Here is a 19,056-nt window from a genome sequence, read left to right as displayed (position 1 = left end):
TGGCTCCTGCATTAGACATTGCAGGTCTAGCCCTTTCTCTTGAAGACAGTGGGAAAGGTTTAAGCAGAAGAGTCACCCACTGGGGTACCTCAGTTTACAAACTGGTAACTTGGGAGCAAAGTCTCTTTTTTGCAGACTTGGCCCTGTCACGGTGTTGTTTGAGAGTAGAGAGAGCAGAGCCCTGTCCTGCTGGTTGTCCTGAAAAGGGTATTTTAGTTTTTACAGGCTGCCAGTGCAAAATGCCAGAAATGGGTTGGCTTTTATCTTGGGAATTTATTAGGGTGCAAGCTTACAGTTCTGAGGCTGTGAAAGTGTCCAGATCAAAGCATCATCAAGAGATGCTTTCTCACCAAAGGTTGACTGCTGACTGTCCTAGACTCCTACCACATGGCAAAGCAAAATGGCGGTCCAGTCTCTGCCTTCTCTTCTCCAGGTTCACTTTCTCCTTGAGCCTAGCTGTGGGCAATCAGGCATATGGCTTGTCTCTCAGCCTTCAGGACCCCCTTTCTCTCTCAGCCTCTGGGCTGCAGGCAGCCCTGGGGTCCTCTTTCACACAGTAGGGTAAAATAGCAGCTCTCTGTGTGTCTCTGCGTGTTTCTCTCATTTATAAAGGGCTCTAGCAAGAGGGCCGAGACCCACCCTGAGTCACGGCTCACTGAAGTACTCCAATCATTGACCCCCAGTGGAATTCAATTCAATCAAAGGGTCCCTTAACTGGATCTAAGGAAAAGGTCCTACCACACACAATAGGTTTACAGATGCAGGAATGGGTTCACTTTAAGAAAAGAATTTTTTGGGTTCCACAAAAGACTCCAACCAGGACAAAGGGGAGGAAACCTCTCTCTCAGTTCCCACATGGTTCCCGCTACCTTCAGATGGTGGTCCAAGGAACGGAGTCCTTGGTCTTTTCATCTGTAGGTTTCTCATCTGTGAGACTGTCACCAATACTCACCTCAGAGGCTTGGGTTGAATGCTGTACATTGTGCATTGATCAGAACTGATCAGAAAATGGTAGATTTCTTCCTTCTAAATTATTATCAGAAGGATAGCCTAAAAGGATGATATAAATTCAAACAGCATGACTTGGAATCAGATGACTTAAATGGTCTCCTGGAAACACTCCTAACCCTTTCTTCAGTGTTTTAAATCCAGTCCTCCACATGAAGGAACTTCAGGGAATCAGCTCATTTCAAAGAGAAGTGTCCAAGAAAATATGCATATTAGAGCCAGCCCTGCAGGGGGCTTTTTTTCTAGCATCACAATAAGCTGTAACTGGTGAGAAAACAGCTTTTCCTTTTCTCTGGGCTCTGTCTAATTGGAGAAGTAGCTTAAAAATTGTTCCTACTCTCCAAGGAGTTTCCAGGTGCTTAATGACTTGCCAAGATAATAAACAACTGAATTCTGGGAAGCGAGAGCTGCTATTATCTACCACCTTTCTCTGCCTTTGAAAAACAAACAAAACAACCTGCCTGGGCAGCATTGGAAAAGAGCACCGGTTCTGAAATCTGACTGACCTGCATTTGAGCCACAATTCTGTTGTTAATAACTATGTAATCCTTGGGAAAATTGCTTATGTCTTTGAACATAAGGGTCCTTCTCTGTAAAATGGGTATAATGTGTATCTTTCTAGGGTGTTGTGAGAATTCGTAAGAATTTATTAGAGAGAGCTTAGTTCTCTATAGCTGCAAAACAAATTACTCCAAAACATAGTGGCTTAAAATGACATTTATTATCTCACAGTTTCTGTGGGTCAGGGATCCAGGCACAGCTCAGTTGGATCCTTTGGCTCAGGTTCTCTCACAGGGCTGTAGCCAAGGTGTTGTCTGGACTGCGGGCTCATCTGAAGGCCCTACTGGGGAGCGGCCCCTTCCCAAGCTCTCCTAGCGGTTGTAGCCCCTGTTTCTCTCAGGCTTTGGGCTAAAGACCTCGGTTCCTCTTTGGCTGTTGGCTGAAGTCTGCTCTCCAATCTTGTCACAAGACCCTCTTCACAAGGAAGCTCACCACAGGGCCGCTTTGTTCCTCAGAGTGAGAAAGCACGAACAGTCAGAAAGGAAGCTCAGGAGAGACTGCAAGACGGAAGTCTTGAGCTTTTGTAACCTCATCTCCTTTGCCACACGCTTTTCAGTAGAAGCAAGTCACTAAGTCCATGGCACACTACAGGGGAGGAGATTACACGAGACACGTCTACCAGGAGGTGGGGGTCACTGGGAGCCATTGTGAACACTGCGGTAGTATATCTTCTCTGTAAGTAGTAGCTGCTGTCATGGCTAAAACTGAAAGCACTTTGAAAATCAGTGTTCACCAGAGAAATAAAAGGAATCTATTCTTGTAAATTGTATATTCAGGCCAGGAAATTCAACAATCATATGACACTATCAGTCTGTAAAACAGAGGTTGATTTTAACTAATGTCAGGCTATCCAAAGACTGCTTTTAAAGATGCATATAATTTATAACGAACACTGATTGGATAACATGTTACCAAATAAGGTATGGCAAGGGGAGTTAAAAAGCACCCGTTTCTCCTCCTAATGCATTTATTTTTATCTCTTCCTTGTTATTTTAGGATATCCATTTTTATGGAGATTTAAATAAAAATAAAAATGTATATCTCAACTTACTTTAACTTAACAGTATCAAAAGCATTTAAGCCTGCTGTATTTTTTTTTTTTTAAAGATTTATTTATTTATTTAATTTCCCCCCCTCCCCTGGTTGTCTGTTCTTGGTGTCTATTTGCTGCGTCTTGTTTCTTTGTCCGCTTCTGTTGTCGTCAGCGGCACAGGAAGTGTGGGCGGCACCATTCCTGGGCAGGCTGCTCTTTCTTTTCACGCTGGGCGGCTTTCCTCACGGGCGCACTCCTTGCGCGTGGGGCTCCCCCACGCAGGGGACACCCTTGCGTGGCACGGCACTCCTTGCGCGCGTCAGCACTGCGCATGGCCAGCTCCACACGGGTCAAGGAGGCCCGGGGTTTGAACCGCGGACCTCCCATGTGGTAGACGGACGCCCTAACCACTGGGCCAAAGTCCGTTTCCCAAGCCTGCTGTATATTACTTACAATCAGTACATCCACAGCTACACAACATTTCTATTCGGGAGATAAATCTAAGAGCCTTTGTTTACTTAGCCATTCCCATATTTTGTAACATATGACTTGTTTCATTTTCATGCCATTAAAAATGGCTATGATTCTCTTTTGTGCAGTAAGTTTTTCTCCCCCATAATTTGAGTTATGTCCTTAGGATAAAGTCCCAGAAAAGCAATTAGACTAAGAACATTTTAATGGCTCTGTCAGGTTTTTATCCAAATGAATAGAAGGATTTGGTTTTTAAATAAGCAATCCCTGCTCCATCAGCCCCAGCCTGAGTTCCTCAAAGGCAGATGCAGTATCTTACTCTTTTTGCATTTTTTCTTAAACCACGGCATCTGGCCTATAAGTGACATTGAATGAATATTTGTGGGCTGAATGAATGTGCAAAAAGATTTAAAATTCTGAGGCTTCAGCTGGATCTTTTTTGAGAGATGTTTCATTTCCATTTAGATTTCACTAAGAGATGTGGATCACTAAAGAGGTTTCATCAAGCACTGGACTCTGTGTAGCCCTTTCCTTCTCTCATTGACTCCTCACAGCGCCTCCTACAGTTCATTCTTCACACAGCACAGGGCTGAAATGTGCAAAGCATAAATAAAATGAAGTCATGTCCTTGCTTTTTCAGGGGTTCCCAGGAGCTATCCATTGGCCTGACAAGCCCCAACATTTGAAAGGAGTCTGGAGATCCTCTTTTATGGGGAAAACTACTGATGTAAAGTTTCCACCTAAAAACAAGGCTTCTTGGAAATTTGCCAGAATGTAGTTCAGCCCTGGATAACGGGTCAACTTAGCCAAAATGTGCATCAGAATTATATACTATTTAAGTCATCAGGGCACAAAATTTTCCTTAAAAAAAAGAAACTTTTATTGGTCAAATTTTACTTGGTTTGATGTGTCTTGCCACCCTGCAGCACATACCTCTTGGATTTCCAGAGGATCTTTTTTTTCTTCTTTCAATTTTCACCATCTTGTTTCAGGAGCTCCTTGCTCCTTTAATAACTCTCAGCTTTTAGACCTGGGAGACCAAGTCTTGGCACTGGATTAGTGTGTATGTGCCACAACCAGAGCTTATTTGTACCCCAACGTTGATACCATCACCTGCTTAGCCGCTAAGGTTGAGCCACACCGCCCCCTGGTGGGCAGCTGATGACTTGGCTTTTCCTGGCCGCTTTCTCTGGGCTCCAGCTCACCTGACCAGTGCTTCCCTTTCTCTGTCTCTCAGGTGAAGGAGGCCATGCAGCGGATCCACGACCGCGGGAACATCGGCAAGTTAATTCTGGATGTAGAAAAGACCCCGACTCCACTGGTGAGTGGAAAGCAGAGGAATCTGTTCAGTTGAACACAAGAGATTTACCGAGGGTTGATCAGGTGCAGGCATAGGTGGGGCAGAGGGAAATTCAAGCAGCTTGTGGGGTGGGGGAGGGGAGAGGACTGCATAAGTCAATTATACAGCTGAGAGACTCTTCACAAACTTAGCTCAGGGCTCAGAAGGGAAGGGAACTCTTCAATGAGAGCATTTCAAGAGCAATCCCAGGACACAGACAGAAAAGGACAGAAGCAAGAAACAATAGACCTCTGTCTGTGATAAGTACTGTCTCTTGACTGCCACCACTGGGAGGATTTCCTGATAAATTCTAATAAATTCACAGTCACATACCAAACAGAATGATGCCAATTGCCTCCAAGATGCTCCCTGGTGAGTCCATTGAGTTTATTGTCTTTTATGAGGATTAAAAAAAAAACAATGAGCACCGTGTATGGAAGGGACACCAGCAGGAATAAAGCAGGTCGAATGCACATGTGCCCCTGCAGGAGCCACTTGAGGGGGCAAACGAGGTACAGTGGTGCCTGCACAGACAACGGTCACCAGGCTCGGGGCTCTCAGAGCCCAGCTCTCGGTCCCCCCTTGTCATGTGATCAAGTTACTCTGCCACTCCAAATTGTGACTCCCGTCTGTAAGTTGTGCTCCTAAGGCAGTAAGAGTGATATTCATAAAGCAGAGCCTGGTGCACACTAAACACTATGCAAGGGTTTAACGGAAAATACATAGGGAGCATTTTTGGTTCCGTTGTTCACTTGATTTTTTTCTTTTTCTCTTTTAGTCTCAGAGCTGCATCAGTCCTTTCAAAACGAAAAAGAGCTAAAATTTCTCGCATATTTTAATTTTGTTTTAATATTTCCTTGACTTTTGCCGTCATAGTGCAGTTTAGACGTGATGGCCATTTTACTTGATGTAGGACAATTTAAGGATAGGGCATTTTACAGTGTTTACGGGAAGGATGACAGTACCAGATCTAGTGTATTAAATGCCTACGAAATGTTAGGAATGAGCTAGCAGATGTTTGAAGGCCAATGAGGGGACGTGGTTATGGGTAGAAGGGGGCTTAGGCCCTCCGTCCTGTGTACCTTCACTGTGGCCTGTGAACACATTGTCAGCCCATCGGTCAAGAGCAGGCAGGTCTTAGAACCATGCTGGGTGTCTGACTGCTTTCAACCAGGCAGCTGGTACTGCCTCTCTCCATTGCACATGAGGACCCGGTGCGTCCTCAGGCTGACAGAAAGCTCAGGGGGGTCCTCAGCAAAGCAGGTGTGGGGTCAGCACTCAGGACTTGCCTCGGCGTGGGCCACCATCCTTATTGCTGAAGGCTTTTCCCCTGGCACCTAAAGAAACAAGGAGAACAATGGGCCTTCTCAGATCTGTGGTATCTGGGGTTTCCTTCAACAAGGAAGACTAGGCTTGAAGGAGGAAGAGCGTGGAGTCAGGCTGAACTTAGGACACCAGGAAATCCAGGATGGGTCCAGTGAAGGAATGCCCAGGGCCAGCACCTAATGGAAAAGGCAACAGCACAAAGGTCAAGGTTCCCCAGAAACGGGTAACGGAGCACCACCCGCTCGGTGGCCTGCAGCAGCAGAAGTTTATCCTCTGACAGGTCTGGAGGCCACATGTCCGAGTCAGGGCCGTGCGCTCTCTGAGCCTGTAGGGGAGACCCTTGCTCCATGGCTTCTGGTGGTGGCTTGATGGCCATCCATGCTGTTCCCTGCCTTGGTCCTCACATGACACTCTCCCCCCCTCTCTTATAAGGAGCCCAGTCACATTGGTTAAGGAGCCACCCTACTTAGTATGACCTCGTTTTAACTTGTCTATTTCCAAATGTCATGGCGCTATTTCTACAGAAGGTCATATTCTGAGGAATTAGAACTTTCTTTGGGGAGGGGGCACAGTTCAGTCCCTCATCCCCACTCAGCAGGTGTGGATGGAGAGGACAGGGAGCACAGACCAGCAGGGACGTTCCTCCCCTTGAAATGCCACGCTCCCAGCTCAGGCTGCCTCTGCCCTGCTCCTGGCCATCTGAATGTGGTTCTGGGCTGAGACATGTGGGCACTGTACGGGCAGGGCAAGGTAATTGCTGCTGACAGCTCTGGAGCAAATTTCCCGGGAGGCGGAGGGCTGAGTCTCTCAGGCCTGGAGTCTCCTCTCAGTCATGCCGGGCCAGAGCAGAGCCAGGAGTCCGAGCTGAGGTGAGGGCTGCTTCCACCAGACCCAACAGTACAGCAGGCAGCCCTGCCCTGGTCCTGGCCACCTTCAGTGTCCAAGAAAGATGGGGGCCTTTTCTGAAGGCCACAATTCTAACGGGCCCTGTGTCCTGGCTGCTAACCTCTGCTGCCCTGCCAACTTCTTTGGTTACATCACTGTTATGTACTGAATCCTGCTCCCTACAAAGACAAGTTCAAGTTCTAATCCCCAGGTCTATGCATGTGAACCCATTTATAAACAAGACCTTTGAAGAGGTTATTAGTTAAGGGGAGTCCAAACTTAAGCAGGGAGGCTTTAATCCCATATGACTGGAGTCCTCATAAGCAGAGAAAATTTGGAAAGTCGAGGGCAGGGGGTGTAGGAGACAGATGGCCATGCGATGGAGGCAGAGATTGAGTTATGGACACCAGCAAGCTACCAACAGGATGCTACAGGCTTCAGAGAAAGCATGGGCCTGCCCACACCTTGATGTTGGACTACAATCTCCAAAACCACAACAAAAAATTCCTGTTGCTTCAGCAGCCAGTCTGTAGTACTTGTTATAGCAGCCCTAGCAAACTAAGACAACTACCTCTGAGTCTCCCTCTCCACTGCTCTGAAAGCGAGCTAACAAAGTCATTACAACTGCACAAAGTGCTTGGAGGATGAAAGGGAGGATAACGTGTAAGGCGGCACTTTGGTGGATAAGTAACAAAGTGCTCCATGAGGGAAAATGCTAGTGGTTTTCTCCTATATTCTAAAAGTAGGTATGGCTCTGGGCTAGTTCAGAGGACAAAACTGGAAGAAAACAAGAGACCCCGTCCTCCTCCATGTTATCTACAGTTCAGCAGAGGCAGGCAGACATTCGTCAATGAGTCACACGTATAAATGGGGCGTTGCACCTGTTAACCAGTGCTATGGAGAGGAGGTCTATGGGTCATGAAACAGAGAATAAGGGGATTGCTCTGGGTGTCTGGGAAGGCCCCCATGAGGAAGTGGACTGGGAGCTTGTGGAAAAGTGCATGTTTCATAGGCAGAGGGGGTGGGGCAGCATCCAGGGAGAAGGCATTCCCTGTGTAGTGGCCAGGAGGGGTGACTGCACCCAGCTAGGCCATCCTATAGTAGAACTTCCACGAGTAAGAATGAGCAGCAAGAGCAGGCAGGGACTGAAGGTTTGAAAGGTCTGAAGTTCAAGGTAAATTACCAAACTCAGGACATAGGAACAGAAAGGAAATCGGAGGCACAGTCCATGAAAGGGGATATTAATGGAAAGGACCAAATTTTTTTAGCATGTAGCATGAGCTCAGCACTCTGCCAGATGTTACATCTTCATCATTTCATTTTGTTTCACCCAGTTCTTCTACCAACTTTGTAAAGGTGGATTGTATTAACCCCATTTTAAAGATGAGGAAATGGAGGCTGGAAGAGGTATAATAACTATGCCAGGTGATTTTTAAAAAGGGCCAAAGTTGCTATCCGCACAGAAACTACATTCCAGTGCAGAAATATAACAAAGTATTTAAGCGCACCTTTGTTTATATTGTTGTTTTTACTCTTAGCAAGTAATAGAGACGGGATATAAACCCTGGTCAGTCTGTTCAGTGGCTGCTTCCAATGCCCCACCCACACCCTATCAGCGCTCAGGGTTCCCCCGAATACCCGTGACTTCCTCCCACAAACGTCTGCCTGCTCTGCCCGGGAGCTCCACTGGACATCCTTGGGTTACATGCAGAACTGGCCAAGATGCCTGGAGCTAACCAGTGTCCCCAGAGCATCCCTTAGCCCCTAAGAGAAAGGAATGGATGGAGACACACTCTAACTTCCTCACCCATCAAGTGGGACAACTTGGACACACATTCCTCACAGTCTCCCAGAGGTCCCCAGCAAGACGGAGCCCGTGTTGCCCATGGCAGGAACTTGCTTATGAACACACCCTATATTAGTGTCCTTGCCTTCGCTGACTCATCTCTTCACTCCCCTACCAGTGACCCTTGGGATCATCTCCCAAATTCCAAATACTTGCATTCAAAGCCTTATCTCAGAGTTGGCTTCTTGGGGAGCTAAACATAAGACACCTAACTCCACACTGCCTTCCAGGGGAAGCAAACATCTCCAGCTCTTAACCCTAAAAGAAACCCCTTGAAATGACTGGGGCTCCATCAGGGAGACATCAGTCAGATGCTGTGAGAAGGTAGAGGGCCCTCTCAAACTGTTCTGTTGAATTCCAGATGGCCAACGACAGCACAGAGACCAGTGAGGCAGGAGAGGAGGAGGAGGACCACGAGGGCGATGGCGAGAACAAGGAGCGGATGCCATTTATCCAGTAACCCAGGACCATCAGGAGAGCGTGAAGGATGGTTTGGAAGAAGAAGGCCAGGCTGAGAAAGCTCTTCCGTGCCCCAGTGAACAAATGCTGTAGTCCAGTGCGTGTTGTGTTTGTCTGCAGTCAGCTGAGCTAAAAAGCCGTTGATCACTGTTGTTTTCTGAATTTAAGTGCCAATCCCATTCCGTGCAGTATTCCATCCCTCTCCCATCTGTGAGTTCTACTCTCCCTTCTCCCCTAAATCAAAACCATCCATCCTTGGGTCCTTCTCCACAGTTCTAGAACAGCCTTGCTAATTAATCCAAGCCTACAGCCCAATGCCTAAAAGACCAGACATGGGCAAAGACAAGTTTGGATGGAAAGGAATAATTACAAAGCACTGTCCAGGTCCTGGAATTCTTCAGGCCAGTGATACTTTTTGCTGCCAGCCACCCATGCTTCAGGCAAGATCCCTTGCCAACTTGGCTGGCAGAAAGAGGGTAGGCCAGGAGACATTGTCATGGGCCCATAAATTTAGAACCTCTCCAAAAGCACTTTCGCTCTCCCTATTTAAGAGGCAACTTCCTTATGTTCCTTTAGTTATTTCACTGTCAAAAGGTTTGAGCCACTCTCCTATAACTTTCTGGTGTTTGATTCTTTCACTGGTTCTTATCGGCGTAACAGGGAGATAGGTGTGGATTTTTCAGGATAGAAGATGGGTCAGCAGCATGAGTTTGAGAACCAGCCACAGAGGTTTCTCTTCTGAACCTATATCCTACGAGCAAAATCCATATGTATTTTAGTTTTAAGAAAACTCACCAGGTGTGGGACTAATTCAGAAGCATTACTGAGACTCAACACTTTGCTCACTCGCCACTGGCATGACCAGTTCTGCTCTCCAAGTCCTGAGAGTAAGCAGCACGATTAGCGTGGATTCCCCAGGCAGAGCTCCCTTGTACACGATAGTTGGAAAAATCAATGAGTATCTTTTCTCTTGCCAAAGCATGTTCCAACATGCTGCAGACTCTACTGATAAGATACGAAAACAATGATGCTCAGCATCGGATGCCAAAGGTGCAGTTCCTTCCCTCTGATAGATAAAACTGTGATTTAGACCCTAGGTAGGGCTCCTGCTCCTCGGAAATCAGGGCCCAAACTTGCCAGCTGCACACATTTGTCTGATTTTCCAGCTCCTAAATCCCTGAGAAACCCCTGCCCCCATCTCCACCCCCACTTGCTGGGCTTGAGAGGTATACACCGTTACCCTCCAGAAAGAGAAGGGGTTCAGTGTCTCCACAAATGGCCTCCTCGGTCTCTCCTCCCATCCTCTTAGCCAAAAGGTTTAACTGCATCACTCACAAGCCAGCTGGAGACAATGTTAGCACCCCAACTCGCTTTGCATTCTGGAAGGCATCAGAGGGTTCCCACATGGCCCTATTTCTCCACCAGTGAGCCTTAGGGTCGACCCAGCTCTTCCCTAAGTGATAGGAATCAATACAATACAGCGATTATCTATTTCCAAAGCCCGTTTGTAACAAATGTTCCCCCGTTAACCATGTTCTATTCCCTATCCTAAGCCTGCGATGACGACTTATTTATGCCAAATATTTATCTGAAGGAAGTTTCTCCTCATTGTGAATGTGTATGTAAAATAAAATGTGAAGACAAGAAAGGTGCTGTCCTCTAATGCTCAGTGGGATGAGAGTGTTTCAAAAGAGGACACCGATGTCATCTTCTCTTCCTACCCTAGGACTTACCAAGCTTCCATTTAGAGAGAACGTAAAAGTTGTACCCCCCCCCAGCACATTTGCCATCCGCTGTATTATTGACCCTGCTTCTCTGGTAACCATGCTGAAAATGGAGTCTGAGAGAAACCCAAGGAGAACCTTGCCCAAGTGACATTCCTGGTGGGCAGAAATGGCATTTTCTAGGGCTGGAGGAGCAAAGACCACTGGTGGCATCAGGGCTCGTCTCTTCCAGGGGAGAGGGACTCGGCTACAGATTCCAGGTGGCTTCTGTTATCTCCAGAGAGACGCATAAAAAGTCTTTCCTTCCCAAGTCTGGTTTTGTTCAGTGTTTGTTTGCTTTTAATTAGCAAAGTTAGTACAGTAATCCAAATTATGTCATTTGGTTAAAGAAAACCCTTTCCTCTCCTCAAAATACAGAATGAGAGGAGAAAAGTTGAGTTTGACCAATAAGATCAATTTATACCATGCACAATGGAGGGGGGGGGAGAAAATATATTAACTGTTTAATGTACCCTCACTTTAAGCACCTTCTTTCCCATCACATAATTGTTTTTTGGAAGGAAGTATAAAGAACGTCTCAGTTTGCCTTAAAGGAACTGTGAAGGCTTCTCTGTAATTTAAGCTTGATTGGAGTGAACCGAAACATTGTCTGATGTATTTGTGGCTTTAGAGCTTTTGTTATATTGTGCCTACAAAGCAAATTATGTTTACATAAAAAATATAAATAAAGTATTCAGCATAGCATACCCTGGCCTGGCATCGGTTACTCCACATAAATACTGGTTGAATAAGCTGTCCCACTTAAAATGCAAGCACTGGGTAACTGAGAAAGGAAAAAGGGAAAAAATGTTTCGTTTCCCAAATGAGAAACTAAAGGCCACATGGAGAAGATGGGAATAGAGATGGGACAAGCCTTTAAAAATACATTGAGGGAAGCAGATTTGGCTCAACAGATAGAGCATCTGCCTACCACATGGGAGGTCCAGGGTTCAAACCCAGGGCCTCCTGACCCATGTGATGTGCTGGCCCATGCGCAGTGCTGATGCACACAAGGAGTGCTGTGCCACGCAGGGGTGTCCCCCGTGTAGGGGAGTCCCACACACAAGGAGTGCACCCCATAAGGAGAGTCGCTCAGCGCAAAAGAATGTGCAGCCTGCCTAAGAATGGCGCTGCCCACATGGAGAGCTGACACAACAAGCTGACGCAACAACAAAAAAAAGAAACACAGATTCCCGTGCCGCTGACAACAACAGAAGCGGAAAAAGAAGGAAGACGCACCAAATAGACACAGAGAACAGACAACTGGGGTGGGAGCGGGAGGGGGGGAGGGAGAGACATAAATAAATATTTTTTTAAAAAAAGAATACAAGTGGCTACAGAAGAACACAGTGAATGGAGACCTGGGGGGCAGGGGGCAGGGAAGGGGAGAGAAATAAATAAAAAATAAATCTTAAAAAAAAAGTACGTTAAGTCCCTCAAAGAAGAAAATGCTAAGTAAAAAGACTACTAAAGACATCATATAATGCTAGTAGCAAACATTTATAAGGCATCTGCTCTATGTCAGATGCTCTAATAAGAGATATGCACTTGTTTGCTTACTCTCCCAATAGCCCTGAGACGGGGTCTTCCATTAGCCCATTTTATTTATTTATTTATTTCTGAAGATTGATTTATTTATTTCTCTCCCCCCCCCCCAACCCGGTTGTCTGTTCTCTGTGTCTATTTGCTACAGCTTCTTTGTCTGCTTCTGTTGTCATCAGCGGCACAGGAATCTGTGTTTCTTTTCATTGCATCATCTTGATTCCTGGACAGACTGCACTTTCTTTCGCACTGGGCGGCTCTCCTTACCGGCGCACTCCTTGCGCGTGGGGCTTCCCTACACAGGGGACACCCCTGCGTGGCACTGCACTCCTTGTGCGCATCAGCACTGCGCATGGGCCAGCTCCACGGGGTTTGAACCTCAGACCTCCCATGTGGTAGACGGACGCCCCAGGCACTGGGCCAAGTCCGCCGCCCCCATTAGCCCATTTTATAGGCGAAAAAACTAAAGCACAGGGAGGTCTTGCCGCTGGACGTATGATCACACAGCTAGTCAGTGATGGAGCCAGGACTTCAAGCCTAGCCGTCACCTCTTGCATCTGTGTTCTTAACCCTCCTGTCATGCTACCTCTCACCATAAGTAAAAAGGAAATACAACGCATTTCAAATGACCATCCCTTGCTCCCTAAAAACGTTTCAGGGATTCTGTTCCCCCGATTTCAAGGATATGCTTGTAAAGTTGTTTTGCTTTGTAGCAGATAACATGCATATCAAGAAGACTTTTTTTTCTGTGCCTGGTTCTCCAAGCTTTTGGTGAAGTGCTGATTTAAAAACACACATCTCAACAGTTGTCATTTTCATGATCTAAAATCCTCAAGGTTATCAAAGAGGTACACGCAAGTAAATCTTCAAGGGCTAGGATTTCACGAAAGAGGAATTCAAGGCTGAGAAGGCTTGTCATATTTCTCGGTAGGAAGCAAAAATTATAAATAGAGAGCTAGGCCTCATGTTATTAAAATGCACATGTATGAACCTAAGTTGACAAAGTAGAAAAGTTAGTCACATTGTCAGTGAACTGCTCCACTTTATAAAGGCACCTTCCTTCTGATGTGTATTCTCATTTAATGCCCATGAATGGCGTATAAATCCCATGCCTTCACATAGTCAGTCCTGGTACACCGTCATATTTAAACAAAATCTAAACTCAATTCAACTCTTCACTTGCAACACTGAGAATGGGAAGGAGGCTTAGGATTTGGAAACAAAATTCTCTGGCAATGCGGGTGAGGTTAGGGTAGTCGGGGTAATGATATCAAAAGCCATTTTGAGCACAGGGAAATGTTTGTGTAAAAACAAGGAGGGAAGAATGTTGAAGGGTATGTTGGAGGAGTGGAGAGGAGTACCATGTAGGGGAGATACGAAGGGGGGCACAATGGGGTGGGAGGTGGGCCCGGTGGGAAGTTGGCTACAGACCTGGAGGTCTTCAAAGGCCAAGCTGGTAACCTTGGATTTCCAGGGAAAGGGACACGCACGTGTCATGGTGTGGTCACAGGAAACCTTGGGGTGGAGGCGATTCCAAAGGGTAAATCAGGGCTCAATGGGGCAGGAGATGTGGCTAGAGGTGGCTGGGAGTCAGGCTCAAATACCCTCCCGTTTGAGTCTCCCAGCAGCAGACCTTGGGACAAGGATTTAAATGGAAGGGTCCTGAGGAGGTGATTTCAGGAAGCACAGATAAGGGAGAGGGCAAGCAAAACCAGGAAGGAACAAAGCCATGAGCAGTTACCCCTGGGGGAGATGCAGACACACCCCAGTGTAGTCCTGCTCACGGGGTGGGGAAGCTGTCATATTTACCCAACAATTCCCGTGCATCACAGCTGGCGGGGCTCCTCCCGACCAGGGTGCTGATACTCTGCCACTCTTATCCTGCCCCTGTGGGTACGAAGCACCTTGCTGTGGCTGGAGAATGCCCTCTGGGAGTCAGAGAAAGTCGCAGGAAGCCACTGCCGCGCTGTATACTGGAGCAGCGAGGGGAGACGGAACAGGTGCTCACAGCGCCTGTGTAGCTCTGCTAGGAACGAGCCCTTCATTCTGAAGGCAGAGGAGAGCTTCGGGGCTTCTGAGGCTCCCCATAAACTCTATTCCAGTCTTACGAGCCATCCCCGCCCCTCCACTCCGGCTTTTCCATCAGCTCACACCACCCCTTCTTTTCTGTTTGTTTCTCCACTGGTCTTTTCACCTGGGGAGTATAGATTCTGCCTAGAGGAGATGCCACTATGCTTTCCATCTCATCGCAGAGGTGTGGCTCCACTGGCAGCTTAACATGGCTCTTTCTCACTGGGGCCAGAAAAATCTGGGCTCTATGTTAACTGGGACCACTTGTGTGTTTGATGATTCTTTACTGTACTTTCACTAGGTGCAGAACTCTGTTCTGGGTCCTAGAAATAGAAAGAAAGCAAGACACAGACATTGTCCTCAAGAAATTCACAGTCCAGTATAGTGCTGTCCAATTGAAATGGGTTGTGGGCCACATAAAAAGTTAAATTTTCTAGTAGCCACATTTAAAAAGTAAAAGGAAATGAATATAATTAATTTTAATAATATATTTTATTTAACCCTGTATATCCAGAATGCTAGTGTTCCAACGTATAATCAACATAAATGCTATGAATGAGATATTGCACATTCTATTTCTCATAGTAAGGCTTTGAAATCTGGTGTGTATTTTACAATTACAGGACATCTCAATTTGAACTAGCCCCATGTCATGTGCTCAATTGCACTCCTGCCTAGCGGCTACCATTTTGGACAGACTGGTCTAGAGGAAGAGCAGATATGGACATGAATGTATGCAATACAGCTTCAAAGATACAATGTTAGAGGGCAGAGTGGGACTTGAAGTGGGGAGAGAACAACTCTGTAATGGAAGGGCATGGAGAGGAAAGGGTACTTGGCAGCTATGACTCTTGAGTGAAGTCTTTTTTTTTTTAAGATTTATTTTCTTTATTTCTACCCCCCTGCCCTGTTCCCCCATTATCTGCTCTCTGTGTCCATTTGCAGTGTGTTCTTCTGTGTCTGCTTGAATTCTCATTAGGTGACTCCGGGAGCTGATCCTGGGAACTTCTGGAGTGGGAGAGAGGCGATTACTCTCTTGTGCCACCTCAGCTCCCCTGTTCTGCTACGTCTTCTTATTTTCTCATTTCTGTGTCTCTTGTTGCGTCATCTTGCCACACCAGCTCTCTGCGTCGGCCGGCACTCTTGCCTGGGGTGGCTTTTCCCACACAAGGTGGCATTCCCATGCAAAGTAGCTCTCCTGCACGGGGTTGCATTCCCGCATGGGCCGGCACTCTGCATGGGCCAGCTCACTGTGTGGGCCAGTTTGTCCTCACCAGGAGGCCCTGGACATCGAACCCTGGACCTCCTACATGGTAGATGGGAGCCCAGTTGGTTAAGCCACATCCGTTTCCCTTGAGTGAAGTCTTGACAGAGGAGTGGGCGTTGTTAAGGAGAACCATGTATGTAAAGCACCCAGCACAGTGCCTGGGCCATATCAGGCACTCAAAGAACATGAGCTGCCTTTCTTTATCCCCATCTATCAAGGCTGGGAAGTACCAATAGTTACCTTCCTTTTTTTTTTTTAACAGACCCCAATATTTTGCTTCCAGATTTATTTGCAGGGGGGTGGGGACTAAGTGATTTTGCATTTTCACCATGAGCAGAACGTGCAGAGTTTCTTTTACCAGCCAAGCAAAGATGTTGGGAAATATGTTCCATGAATTATTCAAATTGGCACCCAAACAAGGGAGTAACTCAGGCAGAGGCAACAGAACATCACGCCATATGCAGCTGGCAGGTACACCTGGGTCTGGGCAGTGAGGAAGAGCATAAGTTTTGGGATCTTACCCACCAAGGATCAGTTGAGCAAGGTGCTTGGCATCTGAGCCTCAGCTTCCCCCTGTTGAAATGGGGACAGTAATATATCATCTCTATTCTAAGATTGCTATGAAGACACCAAATGAAACACTGGGTGGTCACCTGACTGAAGCCAGATTGCAAATGCCCTCAAGATAAACTCTCGCACTTGTTCAGCAAAACACTGATCAAATGTCTAGCATGTTCCTGGCGCAATATATTTAGTGTCTGAGCACCGAAAATAAGAAAGACATAGCCTCTGAAGTGCAGGAGCTCATGGCTTAATAACATGACAACAAATAAGTTTTAGCTCTTGTGCAAATGGCAGTCTGTTTGTAGAGCCTGCCTTGGGACTGAAAGCTTATGTGAGCTGAGCAGTAAAGAGGGCTGCAGTTGACTAGGAATGTCTATTGGGAGCAGGTGGTAACAACAGCCTATCGTCAGGTACATTGGTGAAGTACAGGGCAGGTTCATGGAAAGCTCCATAGCTATTGGATGCATCAAAAGACAAGATGGGAGATTAATAAGACTGGATTGTAGAATATCATGAATATCACTTCAAGGAACTTGGGTTTTACACTAAAGACAAAGGGGTTAACCAAGGGATTACTTAAGAATGGTCTCAAGGAAGAGACAACTTGGGAAATCTTCCCCAAATGAACTTCATTCTACGTGAGTCAGCTTTGGGAGGCATAAGAGAGGGGAATCCATATTAGAATTACGGTACTTTGGCACCACTCCTCCAAGGTCCATCTGTCATTTATTTGGTCATGAGGTAAGGCAGTCACTAAACTGACATGTGTGGAGAAAAAGAATACCTCTCCATTTCAAGGGTAGTGAAACAAGGAGGGGCTAATGGTACAGGCTTTTCTTGGCAAGCTGAGAGGCCCTTGTCCATGGGAGTCCTCCAGAAGCTAAATCACCACCTATCCAAGAGGAGAGTCAAAACTTTCAAAGAACAGCAAAGCAGATGTGGCTTAAGCAATTGGGCTCCCGCCTCCCACATGGGAAGTCCCAGGTTCAGTTCCCAGTGCCTCCTGAGGAAGACAATGAGGGAGCCATCTTAGGGGGAGGGGAATAAAAAATTGAATTAAAAAATTATTTTAAAATTATGAAAAAACTGGGAAGCACACTTGGCCCAGTGGATAGGGTGTCTGCCTACCACATGGGAGGTCCGCGGTTCAAACCCCGGGCCTCCTTGACCCGTGTGCAGCTAGCCCATGTGCAGTGCTGATGCGTGCAAGGAGTGCCCTGCCACGCAGGGGTGTCCCCCCAATAGGGGACCCCCACACACAAGGAGTGCGCCCCGTAAGGAGAACCGCCCTGCCTGAAGGAAAGTGCAGCCTGCCCAGGAATGTCACCGCACACACGGGGAGAGCTGACACAACAAGATGACGCAACAAAAAGAAACACAGATTCCCGTGCCGCGGACAAAGAGGCAGACAAAGAAGACGCAGCAAATAGACACACAGAACAGACAACCAGGGTGGGCGGAAGGGGAGAGAAATAAATAAAAAATAAATCTTTTTAAAAAAAATTATGAAAGAACAAACTATCACAGAACAGAGACTCATGGCATGCTCAACATAAAGATTGAAATTCTTTTTTTTAAAAAAACAGCCCCAGCTCAGTTAGGCATCCAGAGAGTGAATCAAGGCAAACCCATGAAAACAAGATGAATATTTACTGAGGTCTTGCTTTTTGCCAAAGCTTTTACCAATGCCCTCAATGAATACCCATAATGCCTTGAAAAGCAGGCATAGTCACCATTTACAGATAACGACACTAAGGTTCTGAGATGTTAAGTGACCTGCCCATGTGCATTCAGAAAGCAGAGAGGTCCCCAGGACTACAGCTGGGGAAGACGGTGGCACCAGATGCAACTTAACATCCTCCTGGCAGTGTAGCCAACCCCCTCCTTCCCTGGGAAAGAAAATAATTTCCTCTCCACTAACCTGAGTGTGGAGCAAGGTGCTCTCAGGAAGGCTCTGATTAGCCTAGTTTGGGTCACCTGCCCATCCATAACCTGATCATTGGGGCAGAGGGATGATAATTCTGATTGGCCATCCTGGTCGTGTGCCACCCCTGTGACTGGCCATAAAGGAAGCAGGGTCATCTGATTGACAACCCTACCAGAACACTTCCTGTAGAAAAGGAAGCCGAGCAGTTGAATCTGTGTCCTTCACAGCTACAATGTGTGGCGAACATACTGTGTGCCAGACACTGTTTTAAGCCCTTGTAGCAGTCACGAAGGATGCCGTACCACATCCCGTCTCCACCCGCCAGAAATCACCTGTAGCTGCAGGTGGTTTCTGACATGCTGACAACTTCCCACCTCAGGCACCCAATTCTGTCTTTTTTTCCGGGCCTGTGGGCTTGCTCCAGCCCCATAGGACACAAGGGTACAAGGGCAACCCAGAATTACTGGAGTCGGTGTGTTTGGGGACTGGAACCCCCAGAGGCAACTTCAACCAATGGAGGGTGAGAGCCTGTGGATGATGCCCAGATTCCCGTGCTCTGGTGCCGGGATTCTTGGGCATGTTCCACACAGTCTCTCAAGGGTAGGATTGAGTGCAAGGTGCCCACACGATAACTCACCTCCACCTCCTTATGGGTTTCTCTCCTTTCCTTAGGTCATTCCCCCCACAGTTGCTTCTGGCATTTACCTCCCAAAGAAATAACCTGCACTCAAATCTCTCCCAGGGCTGCTCCAGGGGATCCCAAATGAAGACAACATTTTACATGTATTAACTCACCGAATACTCATAAGAACCCTGTAAAGTAAACGATACTATCCCCGTTTTATGGTTAACAAAATGAAACTCAGAGAAGTTAAATAAAAGGCCCAAAACGACACAGCTAGCAATTCCAGAATTGGGGCTGAGAAATAATGCCCAATTCAGTGCAGTAAAACCACATGATACCACTTAACAAGTTGGAAAAAATTATTCAAGAG

The 19,056-nt window shown here is 46.8% G+C and overlaps 1 protein-coding gene across 1 annotated transcript in view; it reads left to right on the top strand.

Annotated features, from left to right (window-relative positions):
- The window catches only part of VAT1L (vesicle amine transport 1 like), a 181,433-nt gene extending 170,037 nt beyond the window's left edge, over positions 1-11,396 (top strand). The window contains exons 8-9 of the mRNA XM_058279672.2: positions 4,311-4,394; positions 8,831-11,396. Coding sequence (XP_058135655.1) covers positions 4,311-4,394; positions 8,831-8,929 — 183 coding nt within the window. The 3' untranslated portion in view covers positions 8,930-11,396. The remainder of the gene's footprint in view (positions 1-4,310; positions 4,395-8,830) is intronic.
- Positions 11,397-19,056: the final 7,660 nt, after the last annotated feature.

This window comes from Dasypus novemcinctus, chromosome 18 (assembly GCF_030445035.2).
Source record: "Dasypus novemcinctus isolate mDasNov1 chromosome 18, mDasNov1.1.hap2, whole genome shotgun sequence".
Taxonomy (NCBI): Eukaryota; Metazoa; Chordata; class Mammalia; order Cingulata; family Dasypodidae; genus Dasypus; species Dasypus novemcinctus.
This window is presented reverse-complemented; position numbering and strand designations above follow the sequence as displayed.